The 24,252-nt window shown below is 42.2% G+C and overlaps 1 protein-coding gene across 2 annotated transcripts; it reads left to right on the forward strand.

Moving 5' to 3' along the window:
• Positions 1-1,718: 1,718 nt before the first annotated feature.
• Positions 1,719-23,224, forward strand: gabrr2a (gamma-aminobutyric acid type A receptor subunit rho2a). 2 transcript variants are annotated; one of them, XM_056591150.1, is made up of 9 exons: positions 1,719-1,896; positions 3,414-3,520; positions 10,627-10,694; positions 11,771-11,994; positions 16,235-16,317; positions 18,282-18,422; positions 18,812-18,964; positions 19,575-19,783; positions 21,636-23,224. In XM_056591150.1, exons 1-9 carry the CDS (start codon positions 1,772-1,774, stop codon positions 21,972-21,974), a joined length of 1,449 nt encoding a protein of 482 aa, XP_056447125.1. In that variant the 5' UTR covers positions 1,719-1,771; the 3' UTR covers positions 21,975-23,224. The 2 variants fall into 2 exon arrangements, with proteins under 2 accessions (XP_056447125.1, XP_056447123.1); XM_056591148.1 differs by lacking the exon at positions 1,719-1,896 and adding an exon at positions 2,931-3,020.
• The last annotated feature ends 1,028 nt before the right edge of the window (positions 23,225-24,252 follow it).

Here is a 24,252-nt window from a genome sequence, read left to right on the forward strand (position 1 = left end):
AACCATATCATCGTGCTATGCACCTTAGGGAACATAATAACTTTATTTATATTGCACATTTCAAAACAAAGTGCTTAAGAAATAAGAATAAGAAAAGATAAAACCATGACAATAAGAACAATGCAAGGCACTGTCTGTGGGCCAGGGGGAAACAATACTGCTTATATATTCAGCAACCCTGAGAATCCGATTGGTAAAAGGAGCAGTGGTAAAGGAGAAGTTAAGGGGAAGGTGTGTTTCCCCGCGGCAGTCTACTCCCGCTACCATAGACACACATATACACCCCCATCTCCTACCATGCATGATGTATTAGCCGGCCGCCTGGCAGGAAATGAGGCTGTTTGTGAAGCCAATTTGCCGTTGAGTGAATGCGGATGGCACAGAGGTGAGAGCAGTAGGTTGGTCCCCCACTGGCGGTGGAGAGCCCTCAATCCAAGGGGAGGGAGGGGGGAGGGAGGGAGGGGAGTCGGGCGGATGCACTTGAGGTAGTGGTGGTGGTTCTGGCATACAACACCGGAATCCCAATGAACACAACATGACCTCAGTCTGTTGTCTCCTCTGTGTGTAACAAGGCATGGCCAGAAGCTCCCACTATCACTCTATGTATTATGTATAGAGGCCTGTCTTTATATTATAACAACGACCCGGAGTCCAGGGTATGTGACCAGATTGTTCTCTTTTTTCTGTTTTTTTTTTTTTTGCTCTTGTGAGGTTATAAATCCAAAATGCAATGTAATACTAAGTGTTCCTCTCAAAAATACCCTATGGACAGAGCGGACATGTTGAAATTAACCAAAAGGCTTCGTCTGTTTAAACATTGCGAGAGAGAGTCCCAGAGAATGTTGGGTTTGTCTAATTTTTTTACATATGCTATGCTCTCTGACACATCGCCAAGGAGCCAGCTCACGCTGAGCCAGAGCGGAACACTGTTAAATCCCTGATGAGCCGTGCTTTGCTCAAAGGCTACACAGTTCCGGGGAAATACGACACACGTGCAGGGGCGGCCAGTAAATCTTCAAAGGGGTGCACATCTGCCATGCTCACCCCGTCTCCCAACTAGTGGTCTTGCTGTGAGGCTACTTGAGAGCTTCACTCAACTAGCCCTACTGCAGGAAAACCATTGCTGCATCAAATCTGGCATTTCATCTTTACCCCCCCCTCCATAACCTTGATAACATATCAATAAAATAGCATTGGCCCATAATTGTTTTAACCATTAAAATATATGCTATAGGCCAACTTCAAGCATACACACATGCTTTTTTTCCCCGTGTGAAATGCATGTCTTGTGTCTGTATACACAATGTACTTTTTTACTGCCAATATAATCCCGTTTTGCAAGCCTCGCTGCACAGATGTTGGGATCGTACGCGCGGGCACGCGCACAGACATACGCACGCACTGCCTGCCAGGTAGGAGGTGCCCCTCGAGCGCGCACTGCTGACGGACGGGCGTGCACGGGAAAGCGTAAGGACGCACGACCACCACATTCCCACCCATTCGCTCCACCAGAGCAGGTCGTGTGGATGCGAGCAGAGAGGCAGCAGAGGGAGCGTGTCAGCGCAGATGTCGCGCATTATAGCATAGCCATCGTGAAGGGCAGGGAACACTTATCAGGCTCGTTTCTAACTCTCCATCTCTTGGCACAACGACTCTCATCATCACCATTCTCGCGCTCGCAGCTTGTCACTGAGACGACAATGCGCCGGTCTGTGGGAGGCTGTGGATTGAACAGGGCTTTCGGACTCACCTGTGGAATTCCGTGCAGCGCATGATGCCTTATTGGGTGAAATCACTTGTTGTGCTTCTATGTTTGCTCGTTACCGGAGAGTGCAGCCGGCACCGGCACCGCGTGCGGAGATGGACCGGGACTGTGGAGACGCAGAAGCACGGCACGTAAGTAAACAAAATACTTCCAAATTTGCATCGTTTACTTTAATAAAGGAAATAAAGTAGAACAACCAGCATAAGGACAGCAGCACATGGATCGAACTATCTGTGACTTCTACTGATTGTCATGACGCGCTGTTTAATTATCGTTCTTATTAACGATCAAACTCCCACAATTGATCCAATCAGGTGACCGTATATGACATGGCCACTGGGCCACTGTTCCTACTAGTTAATTACACGGAAAGACCTTCGAGCTCCAGAGCCAGCCACCGTGGGAACGTTTGGCCCATCTGTCCACCGTGGATAGGACCTCTCTGATCTGATCAGACAAAGCATGTATAGCATGTAGTGTCTTTTAGAATAACAGGGCTGTCCAAAAATCGATATTCAAACACCCATTCGTAAAATAACAACGATTAAAGAATGATGTTCTATGTAGTATAGTGTGATTGTTAATTAGATGTCTTGTTTTTCACATATATATTTTTTTAATCATGAGGATGAATTTTAGGACAACTCTATGTCACGAGTGACTAGAAGACAGAAAGAGAGAAATACTGCACATTGTTTTAATGGTGGACGTGGACGGATGCATTATTTTGTCTTTTACCTTTACTCTGATGTGATTAGTGCCTTCTGCGTCATCACTATCACATGCAATTATGTTACATCTCCTTTCCTCTCTCTCCCTCTCCCTCTCCCTCTCCCTCTCCCTCTCCCTCTCCCTCTCTCCTCTCTCTCTCTCTCTCTCTCTCTCTCTCTCTCTCTCTCTCTCTCTCTCTCCCTCTCTCTCTCTCTCCCTCTCCCTCTCCCTCCCCCTCTCCCTCTCTCTCTCTCTCTCTCTCTCTCTCTCTCTCTCTCTCTCTCTGTCTATCCCACTCTCTCTCCGTCCTCTCTTTCTCCCTCTCCCTCTCCCTCTCCCCCTCTCCCTCTCCCTCTCTCTCCCTCCCTCTCTCTCTCCGTCCTCTCTTTCTCCCCCCCCCCTCTCTCTCTCTCTCTCTGTCGCTGTCTCTCTCTCTCTCAGATCAGGATATTAGGTTTTATCTCTGCTCCTGTGCTGTGTATCTCGGGATGAGGCAATGAAGGCAGTTGTGCATTGTATGGCCGGAATAGGATATGCAGCCCAGGTATCAGATGGAAAACTAATAAATGACTAATAAAAACGAGGGGATAGCATCTCAACTCCATTTGGGGCTCCACAGGGAGGCTTGTTCCAGCCTTTTGTTGCATGCTGTTACCCTCAATTGAACACGATCCCTGTAAGCCATCCAGCACCATGAGACCCCTCACGAAATAATTTGTAAATGACGAGGAACATGACAGGCTTCGTTGGACACTTGATGCAGTTACACTCCCCAACGAAGGGGGAAAGAAACACGCGCCACTCTTGTGGGTCAGAGGCGTTGCATGGCCGTGATGTTTCTCTTCCACCAGACTCTAGTGTGTCTGCAGGCTCTCAGCAGGGGGGGACTTGATTCTGATATGATATTCTGCGCCTCTTTACTGTTTTATTTCCTTAGTGCCTTGACCAAGAAGCCCCCGGACGTGACCAAGTCTCGCAAGCCCAAGACAGAGAATCTCCTCAAAGTGGATGATCATGACTTCACCATGAGGCCCGCGTTCGGAGGTGCGTAACGGGAACAGCAGCCACCGCCACATGATTACTGACCGCATTCCCTTTAAACACATGCGTGCTGGTTTGCTGTGGCGCTAAAAAAAAACACGTTAGACTGCAGTTGTTCGGACTCTAACCACTGTTATTACGACCTAGCTGCGGTTATTGTATTCAAGAGAAGCATTATTTATAGGATGATGTGCCTCTTCCATCTAATAATAAAATAACACGCTCTTCCACGGCCGAGGAAAATGTTGCAGGTGCTTAAAAAAAAGCACATAAACCTTGAGTGGGAAAAGGAAGGTGGGGGGAAAGGAGATTGAGAGAATGCAGAAATGCACTCCCAGCCAGTTCAGAACGTTCACAGCTGGAGGTAAAGAACAGCCTCTTTCCAACCCCATCTCTCTTGGAGGCCCGAACAACCTGCTAGCTTGTCAGCATATCTTTTAGCAGCCTACAGCACGTGTCAGACTCTTTGATGTGGTCTGGGTGTTGAAATGTGTATGCCAGTGTCAGTCCACCAAGTTCCACCAGCCTCTGACCAACATCGCAGTAGCAACCCATTTAATTTCACACGCCACAACAGTGAAAGTGCAGCCTGCACCGTGTAATTTGGCTGTGTTCCACAAACATTGTGTGTTTATTTTTGACCGTGTCTTGTTAGCCATTATTATAGAGAGCCCTCGGTTTATTTTACAGTGTCCATATTCCGTTGCACGTTTTTTTCAATCTATCCTGGAGAAGCATTTCTCCTACCTTATCGAGTACCTTTCAATGCCAATGATTTAAAAAAAATGTATTGAACAATATGAAGACGAATGCGATTCATAGCTGGGTCTGATTGAAGAAAAGTCTAATCAGCGGAAGAGAATGTCTTCCAATGTGAACAAATAGTGCTAAATAGGGGGCGACCACAGCTGCAAAAAAACCACACACCCTGTACACCTACGCACACCACCTTTGTCAAAAACAGGGGCGATCTCTAGTAAGGGAAAATTAGACTCACGGAGGTATTCTCCTCTTTAAAAGTGTAATTTGAATTTAATCGAAATCTGAAGAACAGATAGCAGCATGATCCATAACCTGGAATTACTTTGGTGGGCTTCGATTGCAGGTTGCACCCGTCACCTGATCTGCCTTCTAACTCAACAAGGCAAGAGCCTTGGAGAAGCACTGTGCTCCCCTCTGACCCTCCACCCATTGTGGAAAGCCCTGTCAGTGCGGTTATATGCGGCGGCCTGCCAAGATGAGGTTCGAACCACAGAACTTGCGTCATCGTAAACTGTGCACTCCTGCGCTGCTGTTGTGCAATTGGTAACGTTTGAAGCCTATTGGAGCAGCAAATGCTGTCCTGGGGTTGCTCGCTCAAATTTCTGCTCCGGGATTTTTACGTTTTGTCGGCAGCCTTTCAAGTATGAGCCCTTGCCCAGGCCCCAAACCCAAAAATGTAACCATGTGAGACAGGGAACAACCGCATTACTAAATGGTCTAGATTTCATGTTTGTGATAATCCCTGCAAACACGCTCAGATGGCATTTGGTTCAGTAGAGAAAAAGTCACAAGTCTCCGTGTTTGATGTTTCCTCCCCTCTATAGTTGGGATTGTTTGATACAAATATATGTTGTTGTGGGAGCGGTGGGGAACATTTGTGTTTGTGTTTGCAGCAAACAGGGCACAACTAAACCTGTTTCATGTTCCCCATTCAGACAGTGACGCCAAAGAAATCAAACACACATTGATGTGTTCAATTCCTAATCAATTACTGGCATTGATTAGGTGGGTACCATGCAGTTGTTTGACACAATTAAAATGTTGTTTTTTTTATATCATGTTTTCTATTATGTTATATTATATTTTCTATTTATTCATTTATTTATAAATAGTGTTAGCCAGCCAGAGGCAATGGATGTAGCAACACTTTAAAGCGAGAACTGATCTTTACCTTGAATGACATGCATTGATTAGGTTGGTGCCGCACAGTTGTTAGATACACATTTAAAACGTGTATTTTTGTATTTATTCATTTATTTATCCACGGGACCGCCAGAAGGCAATGGCAGTAGATACACGGACGGTTGGGCTGTTCCGCTTAATCTGGAGTATAAAATAACACTTTAAAGCTTGTTGCTAATCCCTGTGTGCGATGGGCGTGGGCGATGGCAGGGGATCCCCCCCTCTGGCCAGATCATTTGATGTTGCCTACAGAGCGACTGGCGTCGGTTATGGGGTTGTGATTGGATGAACACTGTATGCCCGGGCATGGGTTTGAACCGAAAAAAATAAATCATTATGCGGTATTGCGTTATCAGTGAGCAGATTTGGTTCAGTTGCAGGGTCAGGGGATAGTGTGGGTTGCTACTAACATGCTTAAAGCGACGTCTTTTAGCCTCAGCGCTACTCGCTATTCGATTCTAATGGAGATCACACACGTAGAACACGGTCACACAGGTACTAAAACCCTTGCCTCGCCTTCTTCAATGAGTCTTCTGATGAGCATTTGGCCTTGCGCTGAATGCGTTGGCACTGATAAATGAAAAAGTCTAGGTTGCCAGAACTATTTTAGGTGGAGGTGAACGCAGAGATAAAAAGCATGCTTATAAAGAGGAGGAGAGTGTCTTGGGGCACGCGTGAAACACATCTCGGAATGATCCAGAGTAACCCCCCCCCTCCCTTCCGACAAAAGATGAATGAGAAAATAGTGTCAGCAAGTACTGGAGTGGGAGATCTCTGTGTGCACGGGCTCTATGTAAGTATGTGCATTCATACAGCGTTTGAATTGCACCCCTACCTGGGTGTGGGTCTCAGGCGTGAACATGGTACTGTTATAGACATAAACATTTAACATAAACTCCATTGTTCAGGCCTGGCTTCCTAACAATGGCCACAGATGGTGGACACCTCTCCCCTGAAAGGCCAATAACATGGCATTATTATAACCTTGAGACGGTGATTGTTGCAGCCATTAGTTTGATGTTGTCCCTGTAGAGATTCAATTAGGAGATTGTATTAAGTCACGCCACTTCAGAGGCAAGAGTAGAATAATCCATTGATTTTCTGCTCATTGATGTGCCCACAACATTTCTATCCAAATGAATACCGTTTTACTGTCCACTGTGGGCTCATAACGCAATGCCATTATCTACTGGAAAGAGATCGCCGAGTGCGTGACTGATGAAAAGCATCTGCCAACTCAAAATGTCATGAACAGATTTGTTCATCGCTGGCCTCGGTCCGATGCGCTAAACGGACATGTTAACCCGGGTGAGTGTGTGTTGCTGTGACTGAGAGGCACCGTGGCTCACGGGGAACATTTGAACAGAGTAATCAGAGCCCACGCTTGTTAGATTTGGCGTTCATGGCCGAAGCGTGAAGCAGCGCTCGCTGATGTATGGAGGAGACGCGTGCCAGATGTCTCTTGGAGATGCAGGCTTAATTTGCGGGGACTGAAATAGCAGCAGTGGCCTCAGCAGTGGCATCAGCCGTGGCGGCGGCGGCTAGCCATAGTGTTCTTAGATCATTGAGCTCGTCGTTGTTAGCGTTAGCGCAGAGCCCAGCTTGTTGCAGGGCCCCTCCCCTCCCGCTTCCACCCCAGCTCGAGTAATGATGAGGAGATTACACTGGCAGAGGTTTCCTCCTGCTTACGGGTTAGATAAGAGCATGGGCACCAATCTGTTAAGCGACAAGACAGCTGTTACCATATAAATGACACTTTGCTCCCTAACCGGACGACTGAGGGCTACCCCACCGGTATAGTAGGTCGAGGCCAATGAGGGGATCATTATTTTCCACAAAATCACAGTCCGGAAAACCCATCCCGTTGGACTCCATCCATCATTTCCCCCCCTCCCCTCCGCTACAGATCTGGTTGTAGCAGTTCAAGCTTTATCAGTTTCATGACAAGACTGCTTGGTTTGCTCTTTATTTTCAGAATCACCACAACCGATAGAGGAAACTGCTTCCACAATGCTTCCTTTTGAATAGAAATACATTTATTCGCAGTGTCATAACACAGCCATGACACATTTATTATGGTTGGATATTTTTGATGGGTGATGTTTTAGCAAATGTATTGCATGGTTGCAATTTTGTTCCAATGAGGTAGTGGCCTACTAGTAGCAATAGTCTCAGGTTTCCAGATATAATTCGACGGTCGGTAAAGTTTTATTTGCTGATGCACGATCATCACACCAGCCCCATACCCTGTTTTTGAAATGAATGACTATGTTGTTTAAATGAGACATCATTGAGATTTACAGCATCTTAACCAAACGTGGTTGGGATGAACCTACCTTATCATTCAACAGAGGAAGTCTGCTTGCAGGTGGGGTAAGGAGTCTCCCCCGGGCACATCTGTCAGGTGTAACACAAGGCTCCAATAATCATGGAGATATACCACAGTCACTAGCTAAATTAATGAACGAATTATGATCAAACCTACACAGAGTGAATTATTCAACACTTTAGAATACTGAGCTTGAATTTCTGAAATCCAAAATCAAAATGTTTGAAGTGAAATTGCAATTAAGAAATTCTCTTGATTATATTTTGATTTGGAATATTTTTTGAAAAAAAGAAGAGCCACATTTGCCATTGTTTAATGATTTTTACTTTAAAGAACATTTAAAATACATAGGAATATTGGTGGAGATACTCAATATGGCATATGGTTTCCTCGATCCCTGGGTCAAACCGTGTGATGTAGCCTAGTTTAAATCTCAACAAAGTCTTAAATTCCATGACAGCTGACATGATATATTTATAAATCCTGCTAAATGTATATGTGTGTGAATGGATGATGTACCATGCACAGATTTATTTGTGGATTTGATTTTGTTTGCGGCTTATTTGTAAACTCAACGTATTACCGCAGGTTAAAGACCCAGTAAACAAGAATCCCTGTCTGAATTCTATTCGTTGTCAAAGTCAGTATTGTGGATATTAAGAAAGCCTTGAGCCATGAAAAAAAAGTGACACCTGGAACAAAAATATTCAGTCTGAAATAGCAGAGCGCTTTCAAGTCAAGGTCTAATAAATACTTGATTAACCCTTTTGTTTAAAAACAAAGCCAACTCCCAAAAGCAGCTTACATACGCCACAAGTTTGCCTTCCTCCCTTTTCTCATTGTCTCAATGTATGCGAAGTAAAACAGGTCATCAGCACAAGAGATAGCATAATAGGAATATCATTAGAAAAGACAATTAGCCAATAGTGTCGTAGCCTGTTGCATGCTTTAAATAGTCATGAATGGGAGTTAAAGTGAGTTTATATTCTAAAGACCCTCTTCCCAGATGTGTTATCGTAGGACAAGGTGTCACTCATAACACTATATGTTATGAGTGACACACTATATGTTGTATGTCTGTATTTGAAAATGTTAAGAAGGTCAGGATAGACACCATATTTATTGGTGGTTAATATGACCACATGACGGAAAGAAAGAGTGAATTATTCATGTGACGTGTCTTCTACCTTCACATTTCTCTTCCTTACTTATGTCAATCATTTAGAGCAATCTTAGATCATCATTCCTTCAAAGAAGAAACCAGATATAGTAAGTGATAAAAAACAGACAAAAAATGTCAATCCATTGCCAGGGGGAGAGCCCTATGCTTCACGTCTTCGGCATAACCCTTTCAATTTTTATCGCCTATGATTTATTATCATAACTTAGACTTACAGAAAAAAATCAAACTTGCAGATTTTGTCTCAGAGCCAGTTGGTTCTGAGACAAAATAATAAAGAAACTAGTGCTAGTGATGCGCCTCATTCGCCTGTAACATGTAGTGGCTGGCCAAGAGTTAATTAAGGTCAGTTTGGAATTATTGGATCATGGCCAAAGTATTGATAAAAAATGCTGTATGCAACATCAGAAACATTCCACACAATTCACATAATCAACATTCATGGCATATTCCCCAGTCTCCGTTTAATTAAAAATTTCCGTTGGCGATGTGGACCTAATATGGTAACAGGTTATCCACCTGCACAGACCCGTCATTAGGCCAATTAGGATAATGAACTCCCTTAATTGCTACTCCTGAAAGACACACTGACTGCCAAACTCAGGACTGTAGTGGAAGAGGTTTAGGCGTCTGTCTGCCAAAAGCTCACAACTCATTCACATTCAACCTACTTTACCAAAGAACGTGAAGTAGAACGCCTTGAATGTTGGCCTATTTCAGAGCAACGAGAACCGTTTTCATATCAAACTCCACTGTGATCTATCTATTGCTAATAAAAACCTAAAGAGACCCAAAGCTTTTTACTCAAACGCTAATTGTACATTCCTCCATTTGAAGGAGAAGCAGGGGAGAAAGAGACTATATTTAAGGTGTAATGCATACGATAGGGGGCGCGCCTCCTATCATGCACGGCATAAAAATTGGCCGCTATAATCAGCCCTTTAGCGCCTTTGCTAATCTTTTGAGGAATACAGTACTGCTGGATATCTATGAGCACATATCACTTCTAAACCTTTTTCCTTGGCTGCGTGAACATATGGGCACACTAAACCACGCTGGTTCGTCCTTACTCTGAGTACGTGCACAGATCAGGCTGTCAAGGCTTTTGTCAGATTCTATCAACTATCAACTATTGTGTCTCATTCTATCAACAGCTCAATAGCAGCCATCGTTGAGAGTAAATGGAATATGGAGTTGTTTTAAAATAGTTCCCTGGTGTTTTTTTCCGCTGCAAGGACACTTGAGTGTGTGAGTAGTAGTAATGTAGATTGGTCCAATATTTTTATGCTGTATGTTTACAAGCACATGATTGCCTTGCAGGGGTTGTATAGAACCATAATCATTTTAAAACTGTACGTTTCTGTTTTTTTTATTTTTGCGATTGCACTTTAGCATGTCGGATCCCTTCCAACTGATGATGAATTACAAAATATATTTTTTTTTAATTGTGAGATTTCATTTTAAATTGGTTACCGTGTCACACTACACCTCATAGAAGAAAAGACGAAGTGTGTGTCAAACATGGCAATACAACGCATAACCAACTTTTCCACACACCCAAGCTATAAACAAACATTTGATGACATTGCTAAAATTTTTGCCTTTTTTGACTGTGCTACATTGCTGAAACCATTGCTTCCAATTTCTGTTTACTAGGGCCAGCAATCCCTGTAGGAGTGGATGTACAAGTGGAGAGTTTAGACAGTATCTCTGAAGTGGACATGGTAAGGATAGCCCCTCCTAAGCACAGGTGCTATCATTAGGTTTGTGCTCTGGAACAATCATTCAAGTTTATGATGTCTTCGACAAGGGAACTGCAATTAAATGTGTCCTTTTTATATAGGCAAGGAAAGTATATTAAGACAGTCACGGTACAGGCTCCTGACAAGAACCACTCAGCCAATCAGAATCAGCAGGCAATCGGCAACTAACGCCAATCAGCATGTGCTTTAATTGTACCATCAGATGTCTATTTGCACTGTGTGAACAAGCAACCTTTAATGAATTATTTAATCAGGATGCAGGCATAGTCTTAAAAAATACCTAATGATTTTTGTAAAATTTGAAAAACATGTATTCGAAATTTTTCTTATGAACACATGGATCTGATGTGTATTATTCAAGTAAATAACACCAGAAGTTTCACTATGTTGTGCAGAGTTCTGTGAACTCAGCATCACAAACTCCCTAAATGATAGTTATAAATAATGACAATATTCTTTGTCAGATAATTTTCTATAGTTCAACGTTTGCATGACATGATCTGGATAAATATAATTACACATGCATTGGATCGGATTTTTTGATAGCTGAGGTGAAAATTTTAATTCTACTTTGGACACATAACAATATGCTAATAGACGATATGCTAAACATAACACAGAACAACCAAGTGGGACAATGAAAGATGACTGATCTAAGGCAATGATTCACAGCAAGGATTAAAGTTACATTGTGTAGGAGAGTAACACCGCAACAACTCCTAAAGAGCTAAAGGGCTCTTTGCACTGGCAAACGGACCAAAGGAACACCCAATGGAGAGAACATCATAAACCCTAAGATAATAATGTGTGGTTGCTTCTGCCAAAATCAAAATGGTTAAACAAAACATAAGTATTTATTCATTTAGTTCATGTATTTTAATTGTTTATGTATTATTCATATGTATTTAATAAACAGACAATTATTCGGATCTGAGCAAAACACAATCAGGGACACTTTGAATCACAGGCCTTTAAACAATTATTTCTTAAACAGGACAAACTATTAAACAAGGTGTTGAATGTTGCTGTCTCCCCAGGACTTCACCATGACGCTGTACCTGCGTCACTACTGGAAGGACGAGCGCCTGTCGTTCACCAGCAGCACCAACAAGAGCATGACGTTTGACGGGCGCCTGGTCAAGAAGATCTGGGTGCCCGACGTGTTCTTCGTCCACTCCAAGCGCTCGTTCATCCACGACACCACCACGGAGAACATCATGCTGCGCGTCTTCCCGGACGGACACGTCCTCTACAGCCTGAGGTACGAGGCCCGTCTTACCACCGTCTTATCACGCGTCAAATCTATCATTACGGGGGAAAAAACTATTCAAGAAAGAATAATTATTGCCATTGTGATTACAAATTGCGACGTGCAAATGTAAAACAGCATGGAAACGAAATCCGAATAGAAACCCTCGTCAACCAGAGGTGTGTAATTCAATAACATCTTTGGATTTATAACATATTTTTATACTCTTTCAGTAGTCGTGTGAACCCCCTTTACAAGGCTTAATCATTCTGTGGCCAATGATCTACAACAGTGGTTTTCAAACTGTGGGGCGCGCCCCCCCTGGGGGGCGCCAGAGTTCTTCAGGGGGGGCGCGACGTGAGAAAAAAATAAACCCGAAAATAAACCTGAAAGTCGATGATTCAAATCATCAGTCGTACTTCAACTGTAAAAGTAACATAACTAAATCAATTTTTAACCGTTTATCTTCGTGCAAACCATTTAACATATCTACACACTTGTATCTTCAATAATATTAAACAGAATTTCGATATCATTTAAAATTTCTTCAGAATCAGTTTTATTTTCATACCGCTTCGTTTTCAGCTGTTTTCATTGAGGACGTCAGCCCATTCTGATACACCTACTTCTAGACATCGTAACTCATTCATTTTTCAACCGTTTACCATCATTCAAACCATTAAACAAATCTACACACTTGTATCTTCAATACTAACTAAACGGAATTTTTATAGCATTTATATTTTTTTCAGAATCACAGTTTTAGTTTCAAACCGGCATCGTTTTCAGTTGCTTATAATAATTGAGGTCACCATAGCAACGCCGGTAAACAAACCCCGCCGAATAGTCGAATCTCTGGACTGAAACGGCAGATCTGATTCGACTCTGAAAATTCAGAGTCGGGGACCCTGAATTAATCTGTGTAAACTGGCAGTTTACACAGATTAAGATGTTCAAATTTATTTAAAAAAGGTTAAGCTAAAACATGCTTAGATAAAGTTGTTAAATTGTGTTAAGAAATATGTTTATAAACGCATGTTGTAATGTTTCAGAAATATGTTTCAAATATGTTTAAAAAATATGTTTCAAATGTTTTAAAATTATGATCAGAGATGTTTAAAATGTGTAAAATAATTAAGATAGCTTTCAAAACACAGGTATTTAGAACTTTTTTTTTTGGGGAGGGGGGGGGGGGGGGGGGGGGGGGGCTCAGCTGAAATTTTTTCTCTGAGGGGGGGCTCACTCTCTCGCACTTTGAAAACCCCTGATCTACAATATTCTACAAATTATTTATTCGAACATCAGAATCGCAATCTGAATCGATTTGCCCTGAAATAAAAAGCAGCTCTTAGCAAGAATGAGAGCCAGTGCAAAGTTTTCAAACAGGAACCGTTTTTATCCCTATCCCTCCCCCCCCCACATGACCCTGCAAGCGCTTTGTGTTCACACCAACGTCTCTCTGTGTGGATGTCGTTTTGAGAGCAAACGTTTTTTCGAGCTAAAATTGTCCACATTGAGAAAGCTAAAGGTAGACAAGGAAATTCCACCAGGACTTGACTGTGAAATATCGGTTCAGTTATGTTGGACAAAGGCCTATATGTTTTATATTCCACAACACTATCGAAGTAACAAAATAGCCTCCCTCCGTGTTCGAAGGATTCTTGGTAAAACATAGGACTGATTCATACTGTAGATTCTGAAACAGTGAAAGACTGCATGCCAGCTGTCCTTGAATATGTAGTGCCCCCAATGATTAGGTGTTCAATGTAATAAGGCATCCTTGTACTGCATATATTAAAAAATATTATGTATATGTCTTGATAATCAGTTGATAAGGATGTGGGCTGACGAATCAGAATCACACTCAGACAATGATAGGTTTTTGTTTACTTTATAGTCAACAGAGCGCTGTGATGTAGCAGAATTGTGCACTTATGTGAGATTCTTTGAGCTAGTGGGTTTTTGAAAAGATGCGCTGAGACTTCTGTTGAATGAAAACAACATGATCACTTGTTGCTTGATGTATTTATATCAGGCAATTTCTGTTGAATAACATGATCAGTTGTTGCTAGATTGATTCATGGCTGAGGCCACTGATTTTGATTAATAATTCGAATAATATGAATGAAATTAATAACAAGTGTACTTCTGGCAGATTGTTGCATCAACATTCAATGTTAAAAGGTTCAATGTCTTTTGATCTGCCTGATTAATTAAACCAATTTTGAATTCAAAGTGAAGGGTATTATTGAGAAATATGATACATGACGTATAACAAAGGTTTATGTAGAAATGTGTGATCGGACTGCCCTATTTTTTGTTGGACAAAAAAGTTGTGAAGCATTTGATCTTAAGGAAGGTAGTGGCCAACCACAGTACATTTGGATGTGAGAACGGAAAAGTTGGGGCCAATTGCGGATCAAGTATACCATTGAAGTGAACAAAAGTAAATACTCACTACTCATGAATGGATAATTATTGGTAAAACATTTATTCCTATATGTTTGTTCTGCCATGACCATTGCCCTTTATGAATGGATGTGGCAGCTCCATTAATTATCTCTTTATAATGTATCACTCTCTCTATTTGCTTTGACTTAGCCTCTCCATAGCTATGGGTCAAAGGTGTAAGCAAATACAACTTTTTTTTCAGTCATTTCTGAGTGTGGTCTTGGTAATAGTCATTCACAGGTACCTAATGCAGCTGTATGTGCCAAGCACTGATTGCCATATTATCTATCTTTTTTTCATAAAATTCTGCTTTTGTTGCATATACCTCTCATGGGAAGAAATGCCGTAACGGCCGTCTTTGAAATCCTTTTGATTGTTAAAAAACTTTTGTAGCAAAAATGTTGAACCACCTCACGATATTACAGGCAGATTTTGAGCCAGATTCATGGCCATTGCTATTGTCCTGGTTTCTATCCTTCACAGCTGCAATTGGGCAGAATCCAATGTCATGTCATAATGGTCAAGTAAAAATAGTGTGATTTTTTGATGTAAGAGGTGTTTATCACAAAGCAGAACAATGTACAATGTACAGACATATTTTGTGAACCAAAACCAAAACCAAGAAATGTTCTGTTCAGAATCATTAACATTTAAGAAAAGGTCTTGCATGAGTCATAGCACTGATGTTGTCACTGAATTCACTTCAACGCCTTAGAGAATACGAGGAAAGTACACAACCGACGTGTACACTAGAACACTATTGGAAAAGCATTTATTGTGGTTGATGTTCAGTCATTTAAACACGTTACACAGATACACTTTAAGAAAGTGCTCATCTGGTGGACTTTGATATCCGGATGAATCAAGTTCCAGTTGTACAAGCGTTGCTAGGAACATTCATTCAACCAGTTTAAAAAACCCATCCTTGATCCTTAAGAACCTTGTTCAATAACACCATAAGTGAGTATTCACTGTGGAAGTACCCAGATCAACAAAATATTGACGATACTATAATTATTATTCAAGACTATTGTTACTGGTGTAGTCACCATAAGCAGGGCCAGGCCACTATTCTTTAAAAATGTTACCCAGTTCTGAACAGGCAGCTATATTAAGCACTCCTTATCAAGGGAGGGTTGTAAGGAGCACCCAGGGTAACAAAATAACAAAAACACCCAGAGATGATTGACAAGAAAGTACTATGTAGATATGTGGGGGGGACATCTTTGAATCCATTAGAAGGAGCCTGACATTTAAAGAGCACGAAGAACGGGGATGTTTGCATTATCATATTCTTTATGAACATTATTATACTCTTTATGAAATGCAATTATTAAATATGCTGTGTTTGTGTGTGTGTACACGTGTGTGTCTGTGTGAGTACATGTGCGTATGCTCATGGTGTGTCTGCGTGTGTGCATGTTTTTGTTTTATATGTGTGTGCGTGTGTGTGTGTGTGTGTATGTGTGTGTGTGTGTATATATGTGTGTGTGTGTGTGTTTAATAATGTGTGTGTGTGTGTGTGTGTGTTTGCGTGCCTGCGTGTGTGCATGTGTGTGTGCGTGTGCTTGGCTGGTATTCCCACCACGATGTGCTCATCGTGGTGCACAGCCCTCCTCTGTGTTTGTTATTTTCGTTGCAACCCTTAAAGCCGGTGTTCACTAACTGATGAGGAGAGCATGCAGTCGATAGTGTCCCACACAGCATGGCCTCCCCTGGGGGCTTTCATAAGCGTGTCTATAATATCCCAGTGTGCCTTGTATCGGGTGCTCATTGCTCTCCATGCTTCTGTGTTGAACAGGGTGACGGTCACAGCAGCCTGCAACATGGACTTCAGCCGCTTCCCACTGGACTCCCAGACATGCTCGCTGGAGTTGGAGAGTTGTGAGTGGTGGAGAACATAATTTATATGAATTGGAATATTAATAATAATCTATTTTATTATGGTTGTTTGTTTGAGGTATTGCAACTCCCTGTCAGAGGGAATTTACTCAATCAAACCCTGGCTGTTGTAACAACCAGAAATCTGCCATTTGGCTCAAATGTCAAATGATTAATGAAAAATCGAATTAAAAAGGGAAAACAACATTTTTGCAAAACAAAATGCAAGAATGTAGCACATTACAACATAATTACACGGTAAGCACTAGAATTCGGCCCTGAAATGGGATAACAATGAAAAATAAATAAGACATAACTCAGAACTCTTGGCCTTACTAAGTTAACATTAATGAATCGAATAACACACGACGTGAAGCGTTTCAACCTCAACAGCGTAAGCATTCTCTCAACAACAAATCCAACATTTGCACAATTTAGATATTTTGTGGCTTGGGCATTTAACCAATCACATTAACTGTGGAACAAGAAGCAGTGCACTTATGTTGTAAAACACCAGCGTGCACATTGACTAAATCATGACGTGGAGGCAGATACAGAGACTGGTGAGAGAGAAACAGAGAGAGAGACAGAGTACGTAAAGTCATGCATCTCTGATATGTTCCGAATGCATCTGCAGGGTAGTCCGGGATAATTGGCTTTTATAAACAGGCATGTCGCTCAAGAGCTTAAAATAATAAACAAGTGAGTAGCCTTCCCTTGGTTCACCTGGTGGATGGAACCCTGGTCGGGGACCCAGCTAAGAGCATCACTTTTCCCTGTGCTACAGACAACAATTCATTCACAGTGTCTCAGCGCCGCCACCATTTAAGCATTTGAAAGATTGGAATCCTTCCAAAGAAATTGCCTCTCCTTTTCATCGTGTCGCTAAATATAGAGGCCTCAGAGTGCTGCTGATTGGGGGGTTGTTTTGCTGTTTATCACTTCCATGGAGTTGGAAATCATCCCACTTGAACCAGATTTTTTCACCAGTGATATTAATTGAACCTGTCCGGCACTTTTAACGGCTTGGACTTTTGGAAGTGGTTTTGTCTCATCATTGAATATATATATTTTTAAATATCATGATTTGATTTCCCGATTTAAAATAGATTCTGTAGTCAGTAAATAGGGAATGCTGGGATGTAGTCTGTGCACTATGAAAGGCGGCGTGTCAAATTATGGCATGAAAGCAGTGTGTCCTCTGTATTGGATTTTATAATTTTTATATTTTAAAAAGTTATAACAACTGACTGCAATAATGTAAACACACAAGACAAAAGGAAAAAAAATCCTCAGACTATTAGAAGGTTTTTACACCCCTAGTATATATAAGGCTGTGATGGCTGATCAGGTATCAATATCTGGTATCCAGTATCCAGATCTGGTCTGCCCACTTCAAGGCCTCACAATGATAAGACAACCACATGCAGGCTGAACCCATGCAAATCATATTTCCCAAACCGGACCTGACTGTGCTACATCTCTACACACAGAACAGTTCTGTGAAATTGACACTGATTTTTCTACCTTGGAAAGAACAACCACTTAGAACATCAGCACCACATGCAAGAAAAAGGGCATCTTGAATGATTCTTTAAAGCTGCTGTAGAGAGCAGAAGACTTTGAAGATTTTAAACGAAATCTCCCTCACTGCTCCTTCCCTTGTTGGCCCACTATTGAGTGTTGCATTTCACACACCTGGGGTTGACAGGCAAGATGGATTCACTAAACTAATCCGGTAAGCGATGCCTAGATGGGTCAGAAATCAGCCGGCAGTGGTTGAAAAATGGCTCATATCAAGGTAGGGGTAGTCAACTCGCTGCCGATATTCTCACAAAACATTTCACAAACTAAAATCTATCGCATGGCTATGGCATTTCCAACAAATTCAACTTGAGTGATAGCTTTTTTTAGCTTTCCCCGACAGCACCTTTAATTGCATGTTGTTTGCTTGGCGGATGTGTCAGACGCCTACACCGACGAGGACCTCATGCTGTACTGGAAGAGTGGCGACGAGTCCCTCAGCACAGACGACCGGATATCATTGTCTCAGTTCCTCATCCAGAAATTCCACACCACATCCCGCCTGGCTTTCTACAGCAGCACAGGTATACAATCAATGGAACACATCCCCTGTACATGTTCTGCGCACACCCACACACACGGTTTGGATTGAGATGGAGAGAAAACAAAACATAAAGGCACAGGAGTAAATTGAAATACAAAACTGCTGCAAACCAAATTAAAACACAGAAATGTGTTTGCATGCTTCTTGTTTGGCCGTAAAAAAAATGGCTCAGAAAGCTCAGAGGCCTGTGTTTATGTTGGCAAATACATTGCCAACCGCTTAATAGCTCAACCATTCATGTTTTATTATGATGCACAAATATCAACTATGTTGCTGGCACCAACATGATATTCCCCTGTCAGATCTTTCCAAACAACATCGTTTATCCCCCCTCCCCCTGTATGATTCTTCCCTCCCCTTTCATTACAGGCTGGTACAACCGTCTGTACATCAACTTCACCCTGCGGCGCCACATCTTCTTCTTCCTGCTGCAGACCTACTTCCCGGCCACCCTGATGGTCATGCTGTCCTGGGTGTCCTTCTGGATCGACCGACGGGCCGTGCCCGCGCGAGTCTCCCTGGGTGCGTCGACATCCTCCAGAACCCCTTCCAATGCTGCTTTGACTGTCTGTTGAGCACTCTGCATGCCTGATGAGGGGATGGGAGGATGATTTATTTTTTGCTGATTGATGTTGCGTGGTTTTTGTTAATTTGTAAAGAACTCCCTGAATACTTTTGGTGTGACTTGTACATTACTTAGCTTCGCTGAGCACTCAATCCATCAACGGCGTGCGCACACACACACACAAATGCGTGCACATACGCCACCAAGCACACACACACAGGCCCCCACATTGACACTAAGACACGAAACATGCATTTATTATATGCATCAGGGTAGGTTCATTTATTCTCCTCTTCCCTTGTCATTTTGTCATAATGCTATTAACCATTTTTAACTTTGCTGTGTTTTGTCATGTACTGCATTTCCTTTTTCCGCCATCTGTTTTCTTTGTCTTTTGGGGTGAGGAGGCTTGATAAGATTCAGATTGCTTACCCACACCCTTCATTCTGGCAGAGCGGCTGCCGGGAAACTCATTTAACCGACAAGATGCTAATATTTGATGCGAGCGGTTGGACGACGCAGCACTTTAACACTGCGCTGCCCTCTGTGTGTGTGTTCGCTCTCCAGGCATCACCACGGTGCTCACCATGTCCACCATCATCACGGGGGTCAACGCCTCCATGCCCAGGGTGTCCTACATCAAGGCGGTGGACATCTACCTGTGGGTCAGCTTCGTCTTCGTCTTCCTGTCCGTGTTGGAGTATGCCGCCGTCAACTACCTGTCCACCGTCCAGGACCGGCGCGAGCGCAAAATGCGGGAACGGGCGAGGTCACAGGTAAACATTGCGCCAAGTAAGCGGAAAGAAATGGTGGAAAGGTGAATCCTGATGATCATAAAAAAACTTGGCGGCATGTGGCTAAGAAGGTAGAGTGGGTTGACTGGTAACCGGAAGGTTGCTAGTTCGATCCCCGGCTCCTGAGTGTCGAGGTGTCCCCTGAGCAAGACTCCTCACCCTCACTGCTCCAGACCAGCTGGCTCGCCCTGCCTGGCTGACTCCGCCGTCGGTGTGTGAATGTGTGAATGAATGGTCGAATGTGAGGCAATATTGTAAAAGCGCTTTGAGTGGCCAGTGGTTAGAAAAGCGCCAATAAATGCAGTCCATTTACCATTTAGATATAAAGGATTTAAACTTGTTTACATTGTTTCTAATGAATTTTTAAAGGGGACATATTACGAAAACAACACTTTTCCTGGGATTTGGGGTGTTGTTTTGGGTCTCTGGTGCTCCCACACGCATACAAACTTTGAAAAAAGTCTGTACATGATTTTTTGAGTGAGATATGCATTTCTGAAAGTACCCCGCCTACAGTTACCAAACGAGCGAGTCAGTTTCGGCGCCCCCTCCTACGTAGGAAGGGGGCACAATTTAATATTACCTCCCACTTCCCCACTCCCTTCCAATCAGAGCCCAGCTAAGATTTTGCGGACCAGCGGACGAGCAGCTCCGGGCGGGGGGAACTCGGCGGCAGCTCAGCTCCGGGAATACAATCCCTTGCTCTGCCGGACTGCCGCCGAGCTCCCCCCGCCGGAGCTGCCGGACTGCTGCCGAAGCTACGGCTGCAGTCCGGTGGAAGAGAAATGGAGGAGTACAATCTTGTAAAAGGAAATACCGGACTGCCACTCCGGTATTTGAGTTTGGCGGCCAGCTCAAATGCTATTTTTACTTGTTGGGAAAACACCATACTATGTCTCCTTTAATCTTATTTGTATAAATTATCCTTGCATTTAGAGATGGTTCCCTTCCTCTCTCCAATTGAGTAGTTTGACGTTAGTTAGCATTCACATTACGTCTGACACGGAGGCCATTGCCCATCTCCTGACTCCATTGTTGTGTAGAATCTTTAAGCTGTCTTTCATCCTTGTAGACTGCTTCCATCAAGAGCGTATTGCAAATTAACTTGGCCTGTTTCACCATGGCGGACTTCAGCCGTGGCCAATCCTTAATTATCCATGATGGACACTCCCCTAACCTTTCTTCGCCTTTGTTGTTACTGCCCACAATGTGAATGTTCCCCTATAACAATCATGCACACCCTTTGCCTCGTTGAAGAAGCTTGGTAATTTGCTTGCCTGTGTCTACCCACGATCATGCTTGATTAAATCATATACTTTGCTGTCAGGGAAGTGTCCTAAAATAACAGATTTTTCATCAACTATCTACTGAAGACATAATCTTCTATCTTTACAGATGCTGCCAGTAAGATACAATCGCTATCATTGAGTGGAATTTGTTCGAAATGTCATGAACACTTAGCTAGTTAGTGATAAGCTCTGTATGAGACAATTTCGATTTTAGGTAGCTCCCGTACACATTTCTGAGTACAAGCTATCCATCTTGCCTATTAATCACATGCGCAAACACACCCTAATCACCTCTTGAAAGATAGGGAGTGAGGGCATTTAATTTCAGTTGTTTATTGTCAAAATCTTGCTCTCTCCTGCCCTCTCTTCACAACTCTCAAATCGTATTTATAGCAACTTGAAGTGACCTTCCCTCCCGCCGTGTTATCCAAGCACATGATGACATCTCGTTTAGTGTCTAAATGATTTTTTTCATGCCGGAAATAGCATAACTCTGTCGTCTCAGTCGTTGTTCTGATCGCCGTTCCTCCAACCTTCTCCCTCAGTCCCTGGCATGCACCTGCGGGATCTCCCACACACGCACCATGACCATGCTGGACGGCACCTACAGCGAGGCCGACACCAACAGCCTGGCGGGCTACACCGAGGACCCCATGGGCCCCGAGGAGGAGCAGGAGATGCGCGGGGTGTCTGTGTCAGAGAAGCCCGAGCACATGGTGGTGCACCTGTCGGTGAGCAGCGAGTCCACGGCCACCAAGAAGAAGCGGAGCTTGCGCGCCCTCAACATCATGCAGAACACTCACGCCATCGACAAGTACTCCCGGATGTTCTTCCCCGGGTCCTACATCTTCTTCAACCTCATCTACTGGTCTGTGTACTGCTAAGCAGATTGGCCAGGGGGGAGCGGGGACATGTTTGTACAAAGACTTCCCCCCCCGAAGCGCTGTCTAAATGCTGGAGGACGGATTTTGGTGTATCGTTTTTGTGGATATGTAGAGCCGGACGCCTGGAGAGAGAGAATGGCGCACTGGCGTTGCATTCAGCAAATGTTTGCATGGAGAACCGGAGTTTTGATTTCGTTTTCTTTTTGCTTTATGCGGCATTTTGAATGTTCTTCTTCTTTGTTTTAAACAAATGTTGGTTTTTTGTCAGTTGGTACAAAGTACAAAGCAGACAAAATTGGTTGATTCTGAAAAGTACATTGTCCTAAGACTTCAGACAATCTATGAGTTATTCTGACAACAATTATTAGGGTGGCATTAAAATCAGCTAGTGTAGTGGTTAAATAGTTTTGTGTGCACTTAAAGGCCCCTCTAGTGTTTTGTGTTCATTTTTTAGGTTCCGATATTCTCTTTTTTTAAGGGCGACCCCTTCCTCAAGAGATGTCCACGTTCACAGAGGTGCATTAATGGGAAATAAATGACTTCAGCGACGCTATTCAAACCTGGCATAAGAGTTAGTCAAAGCTGGCATTTCACCACACCTCACAAAACAGATTCTTTAGGCAGTTTTAGAGCTACACATAAAAAAAAATCTCAGATGAATGTTTATTACATTTAATAAAAGGAATGTTATTCAACAATGTAAAGAATATCTGTTAACTTTCGCTATCGGATTTAAATGGTTTTGAACAACATTTATGTTTACTTTTTATTATTTAATGCTATTTTTATTTTATTTCTAAAGACATTATTGTATGAGACAAATCCACGGCCCAGATAAATTAGGGTGATTGCCTCGCTCTTGCCTGATTGACATAAAGCCACGAGTACAGTCTTCTCGAGTTGAACCCTCTCTAGACCCACTTATCAGGCGACATAAAGTTCGGCTTTTCAGCATTTATTTTCAGAAACCTTGATTAACCACAGATTATAACTCCTTCGAAGAAAAAAAAGGAATGAATGATACTTTTAAATTTTCATTAATGTCTTTATGTTTTTATGAAGGCAGTTGGTTATGTTTTTGAAGAGCTTCAAACTTTATGTTTGTAATAAGGCATAGTAGATACTAAAGAGTGAAAAGGTTCAAACCAAAGCAAAATCGAGAGAGATTTTGAAGAAGCTGGAACTTCATGAGGTGCTAAACACTGTAGAGAAATATATAAATGAGTATAACCATTCCAGTAAAAGTACAACGGCCACAATATTTGAGAATTATCTCAATACATGGTTATGAACAAAAGCCAAGTAGGCCTACAGCTGCAAGACACATTACAATGTTTTATAAATGTATGTATTTGATCAATACGAAGGTCTTAATTTAGGAAAGTGTAAAAGAATGTATTTAAACAATGCACTATGTGTACACACACACACAAATCAAATTATTTTATATTTGTGATGCTTAATTAATAATTTCTACAGACAAATAGTATTATAATATAAACATTTGATACAGAAGGCAACAGTGGTTCTAGTATTTATCAACCGTGGAGAACAAAAAGTGATTAAAAATAAAGAGCAAACAGTGCGTTTGCAAACCTAATTCTAAATAATGATACTGTAAAGTCTGTGAATAAACTATTGTTAGTATGTGGCCCAATCGCTGTAAGCACTCACGTGTTGGGCATCAAAGAATGTTGAAATGTGTTTAATTGGAATTTAGTTTGTGTATATATTAACTGTGCCATTTCCTTAAAAAGTTCTGTTCATAATTGTTCATAATGCAACAAACTATGTTATACACAAATTAAATAAAATCTTTGTATTTTATGTTTGGGGAACTGGAAAAAAATTATGTGGCAGAACATTTGATAGTTTGCGCACTCTGCATCACGATGAGCTGTATGAAGATACAATGCAGTTTGTTAAGCTTCACATATTGCATCTTAATCTTATTAGAGATTAAACTCTCAACCACATTCTCATCTGTATTTTAAAATTACAGACTTTATTTGGTATGATTGGACAACTTTGCACGACGCTGTTATTTTATTAAAATGTATACATTTATGAGTTCAATTTACTAAGCTTTTTTACAATCTTTTCATTGATTTTGTGGAGGAGTTTGGGCTCAAGTGTGTTTGATTTGTCTAAAGTAAATGGTGGTTCGTAGGTCAAGCACTATGAAACTAATTAGCAATGTGTAGGTGGGTGTACCATTGTCCATTTGTTCATGAACTATATATGGCTCATAAATAAATGGATATGGATAGATTCATTA

Source organism: Gadus chalcogrammus, chromosome 5, assembly GCF_026213295.1.
Source record: "Gadus chalcogrammus isolate NIFS_2021 chromosome 5, NIFS_Gcha_1.0, whole genome shotgun sequence".
NCBI classification, from domain to species: Eukaryota; Metazoa; Chordata; class Actinopteri; order Gadiformes; family Gadidae; genus Gadus; species Gadus chalcogrammus.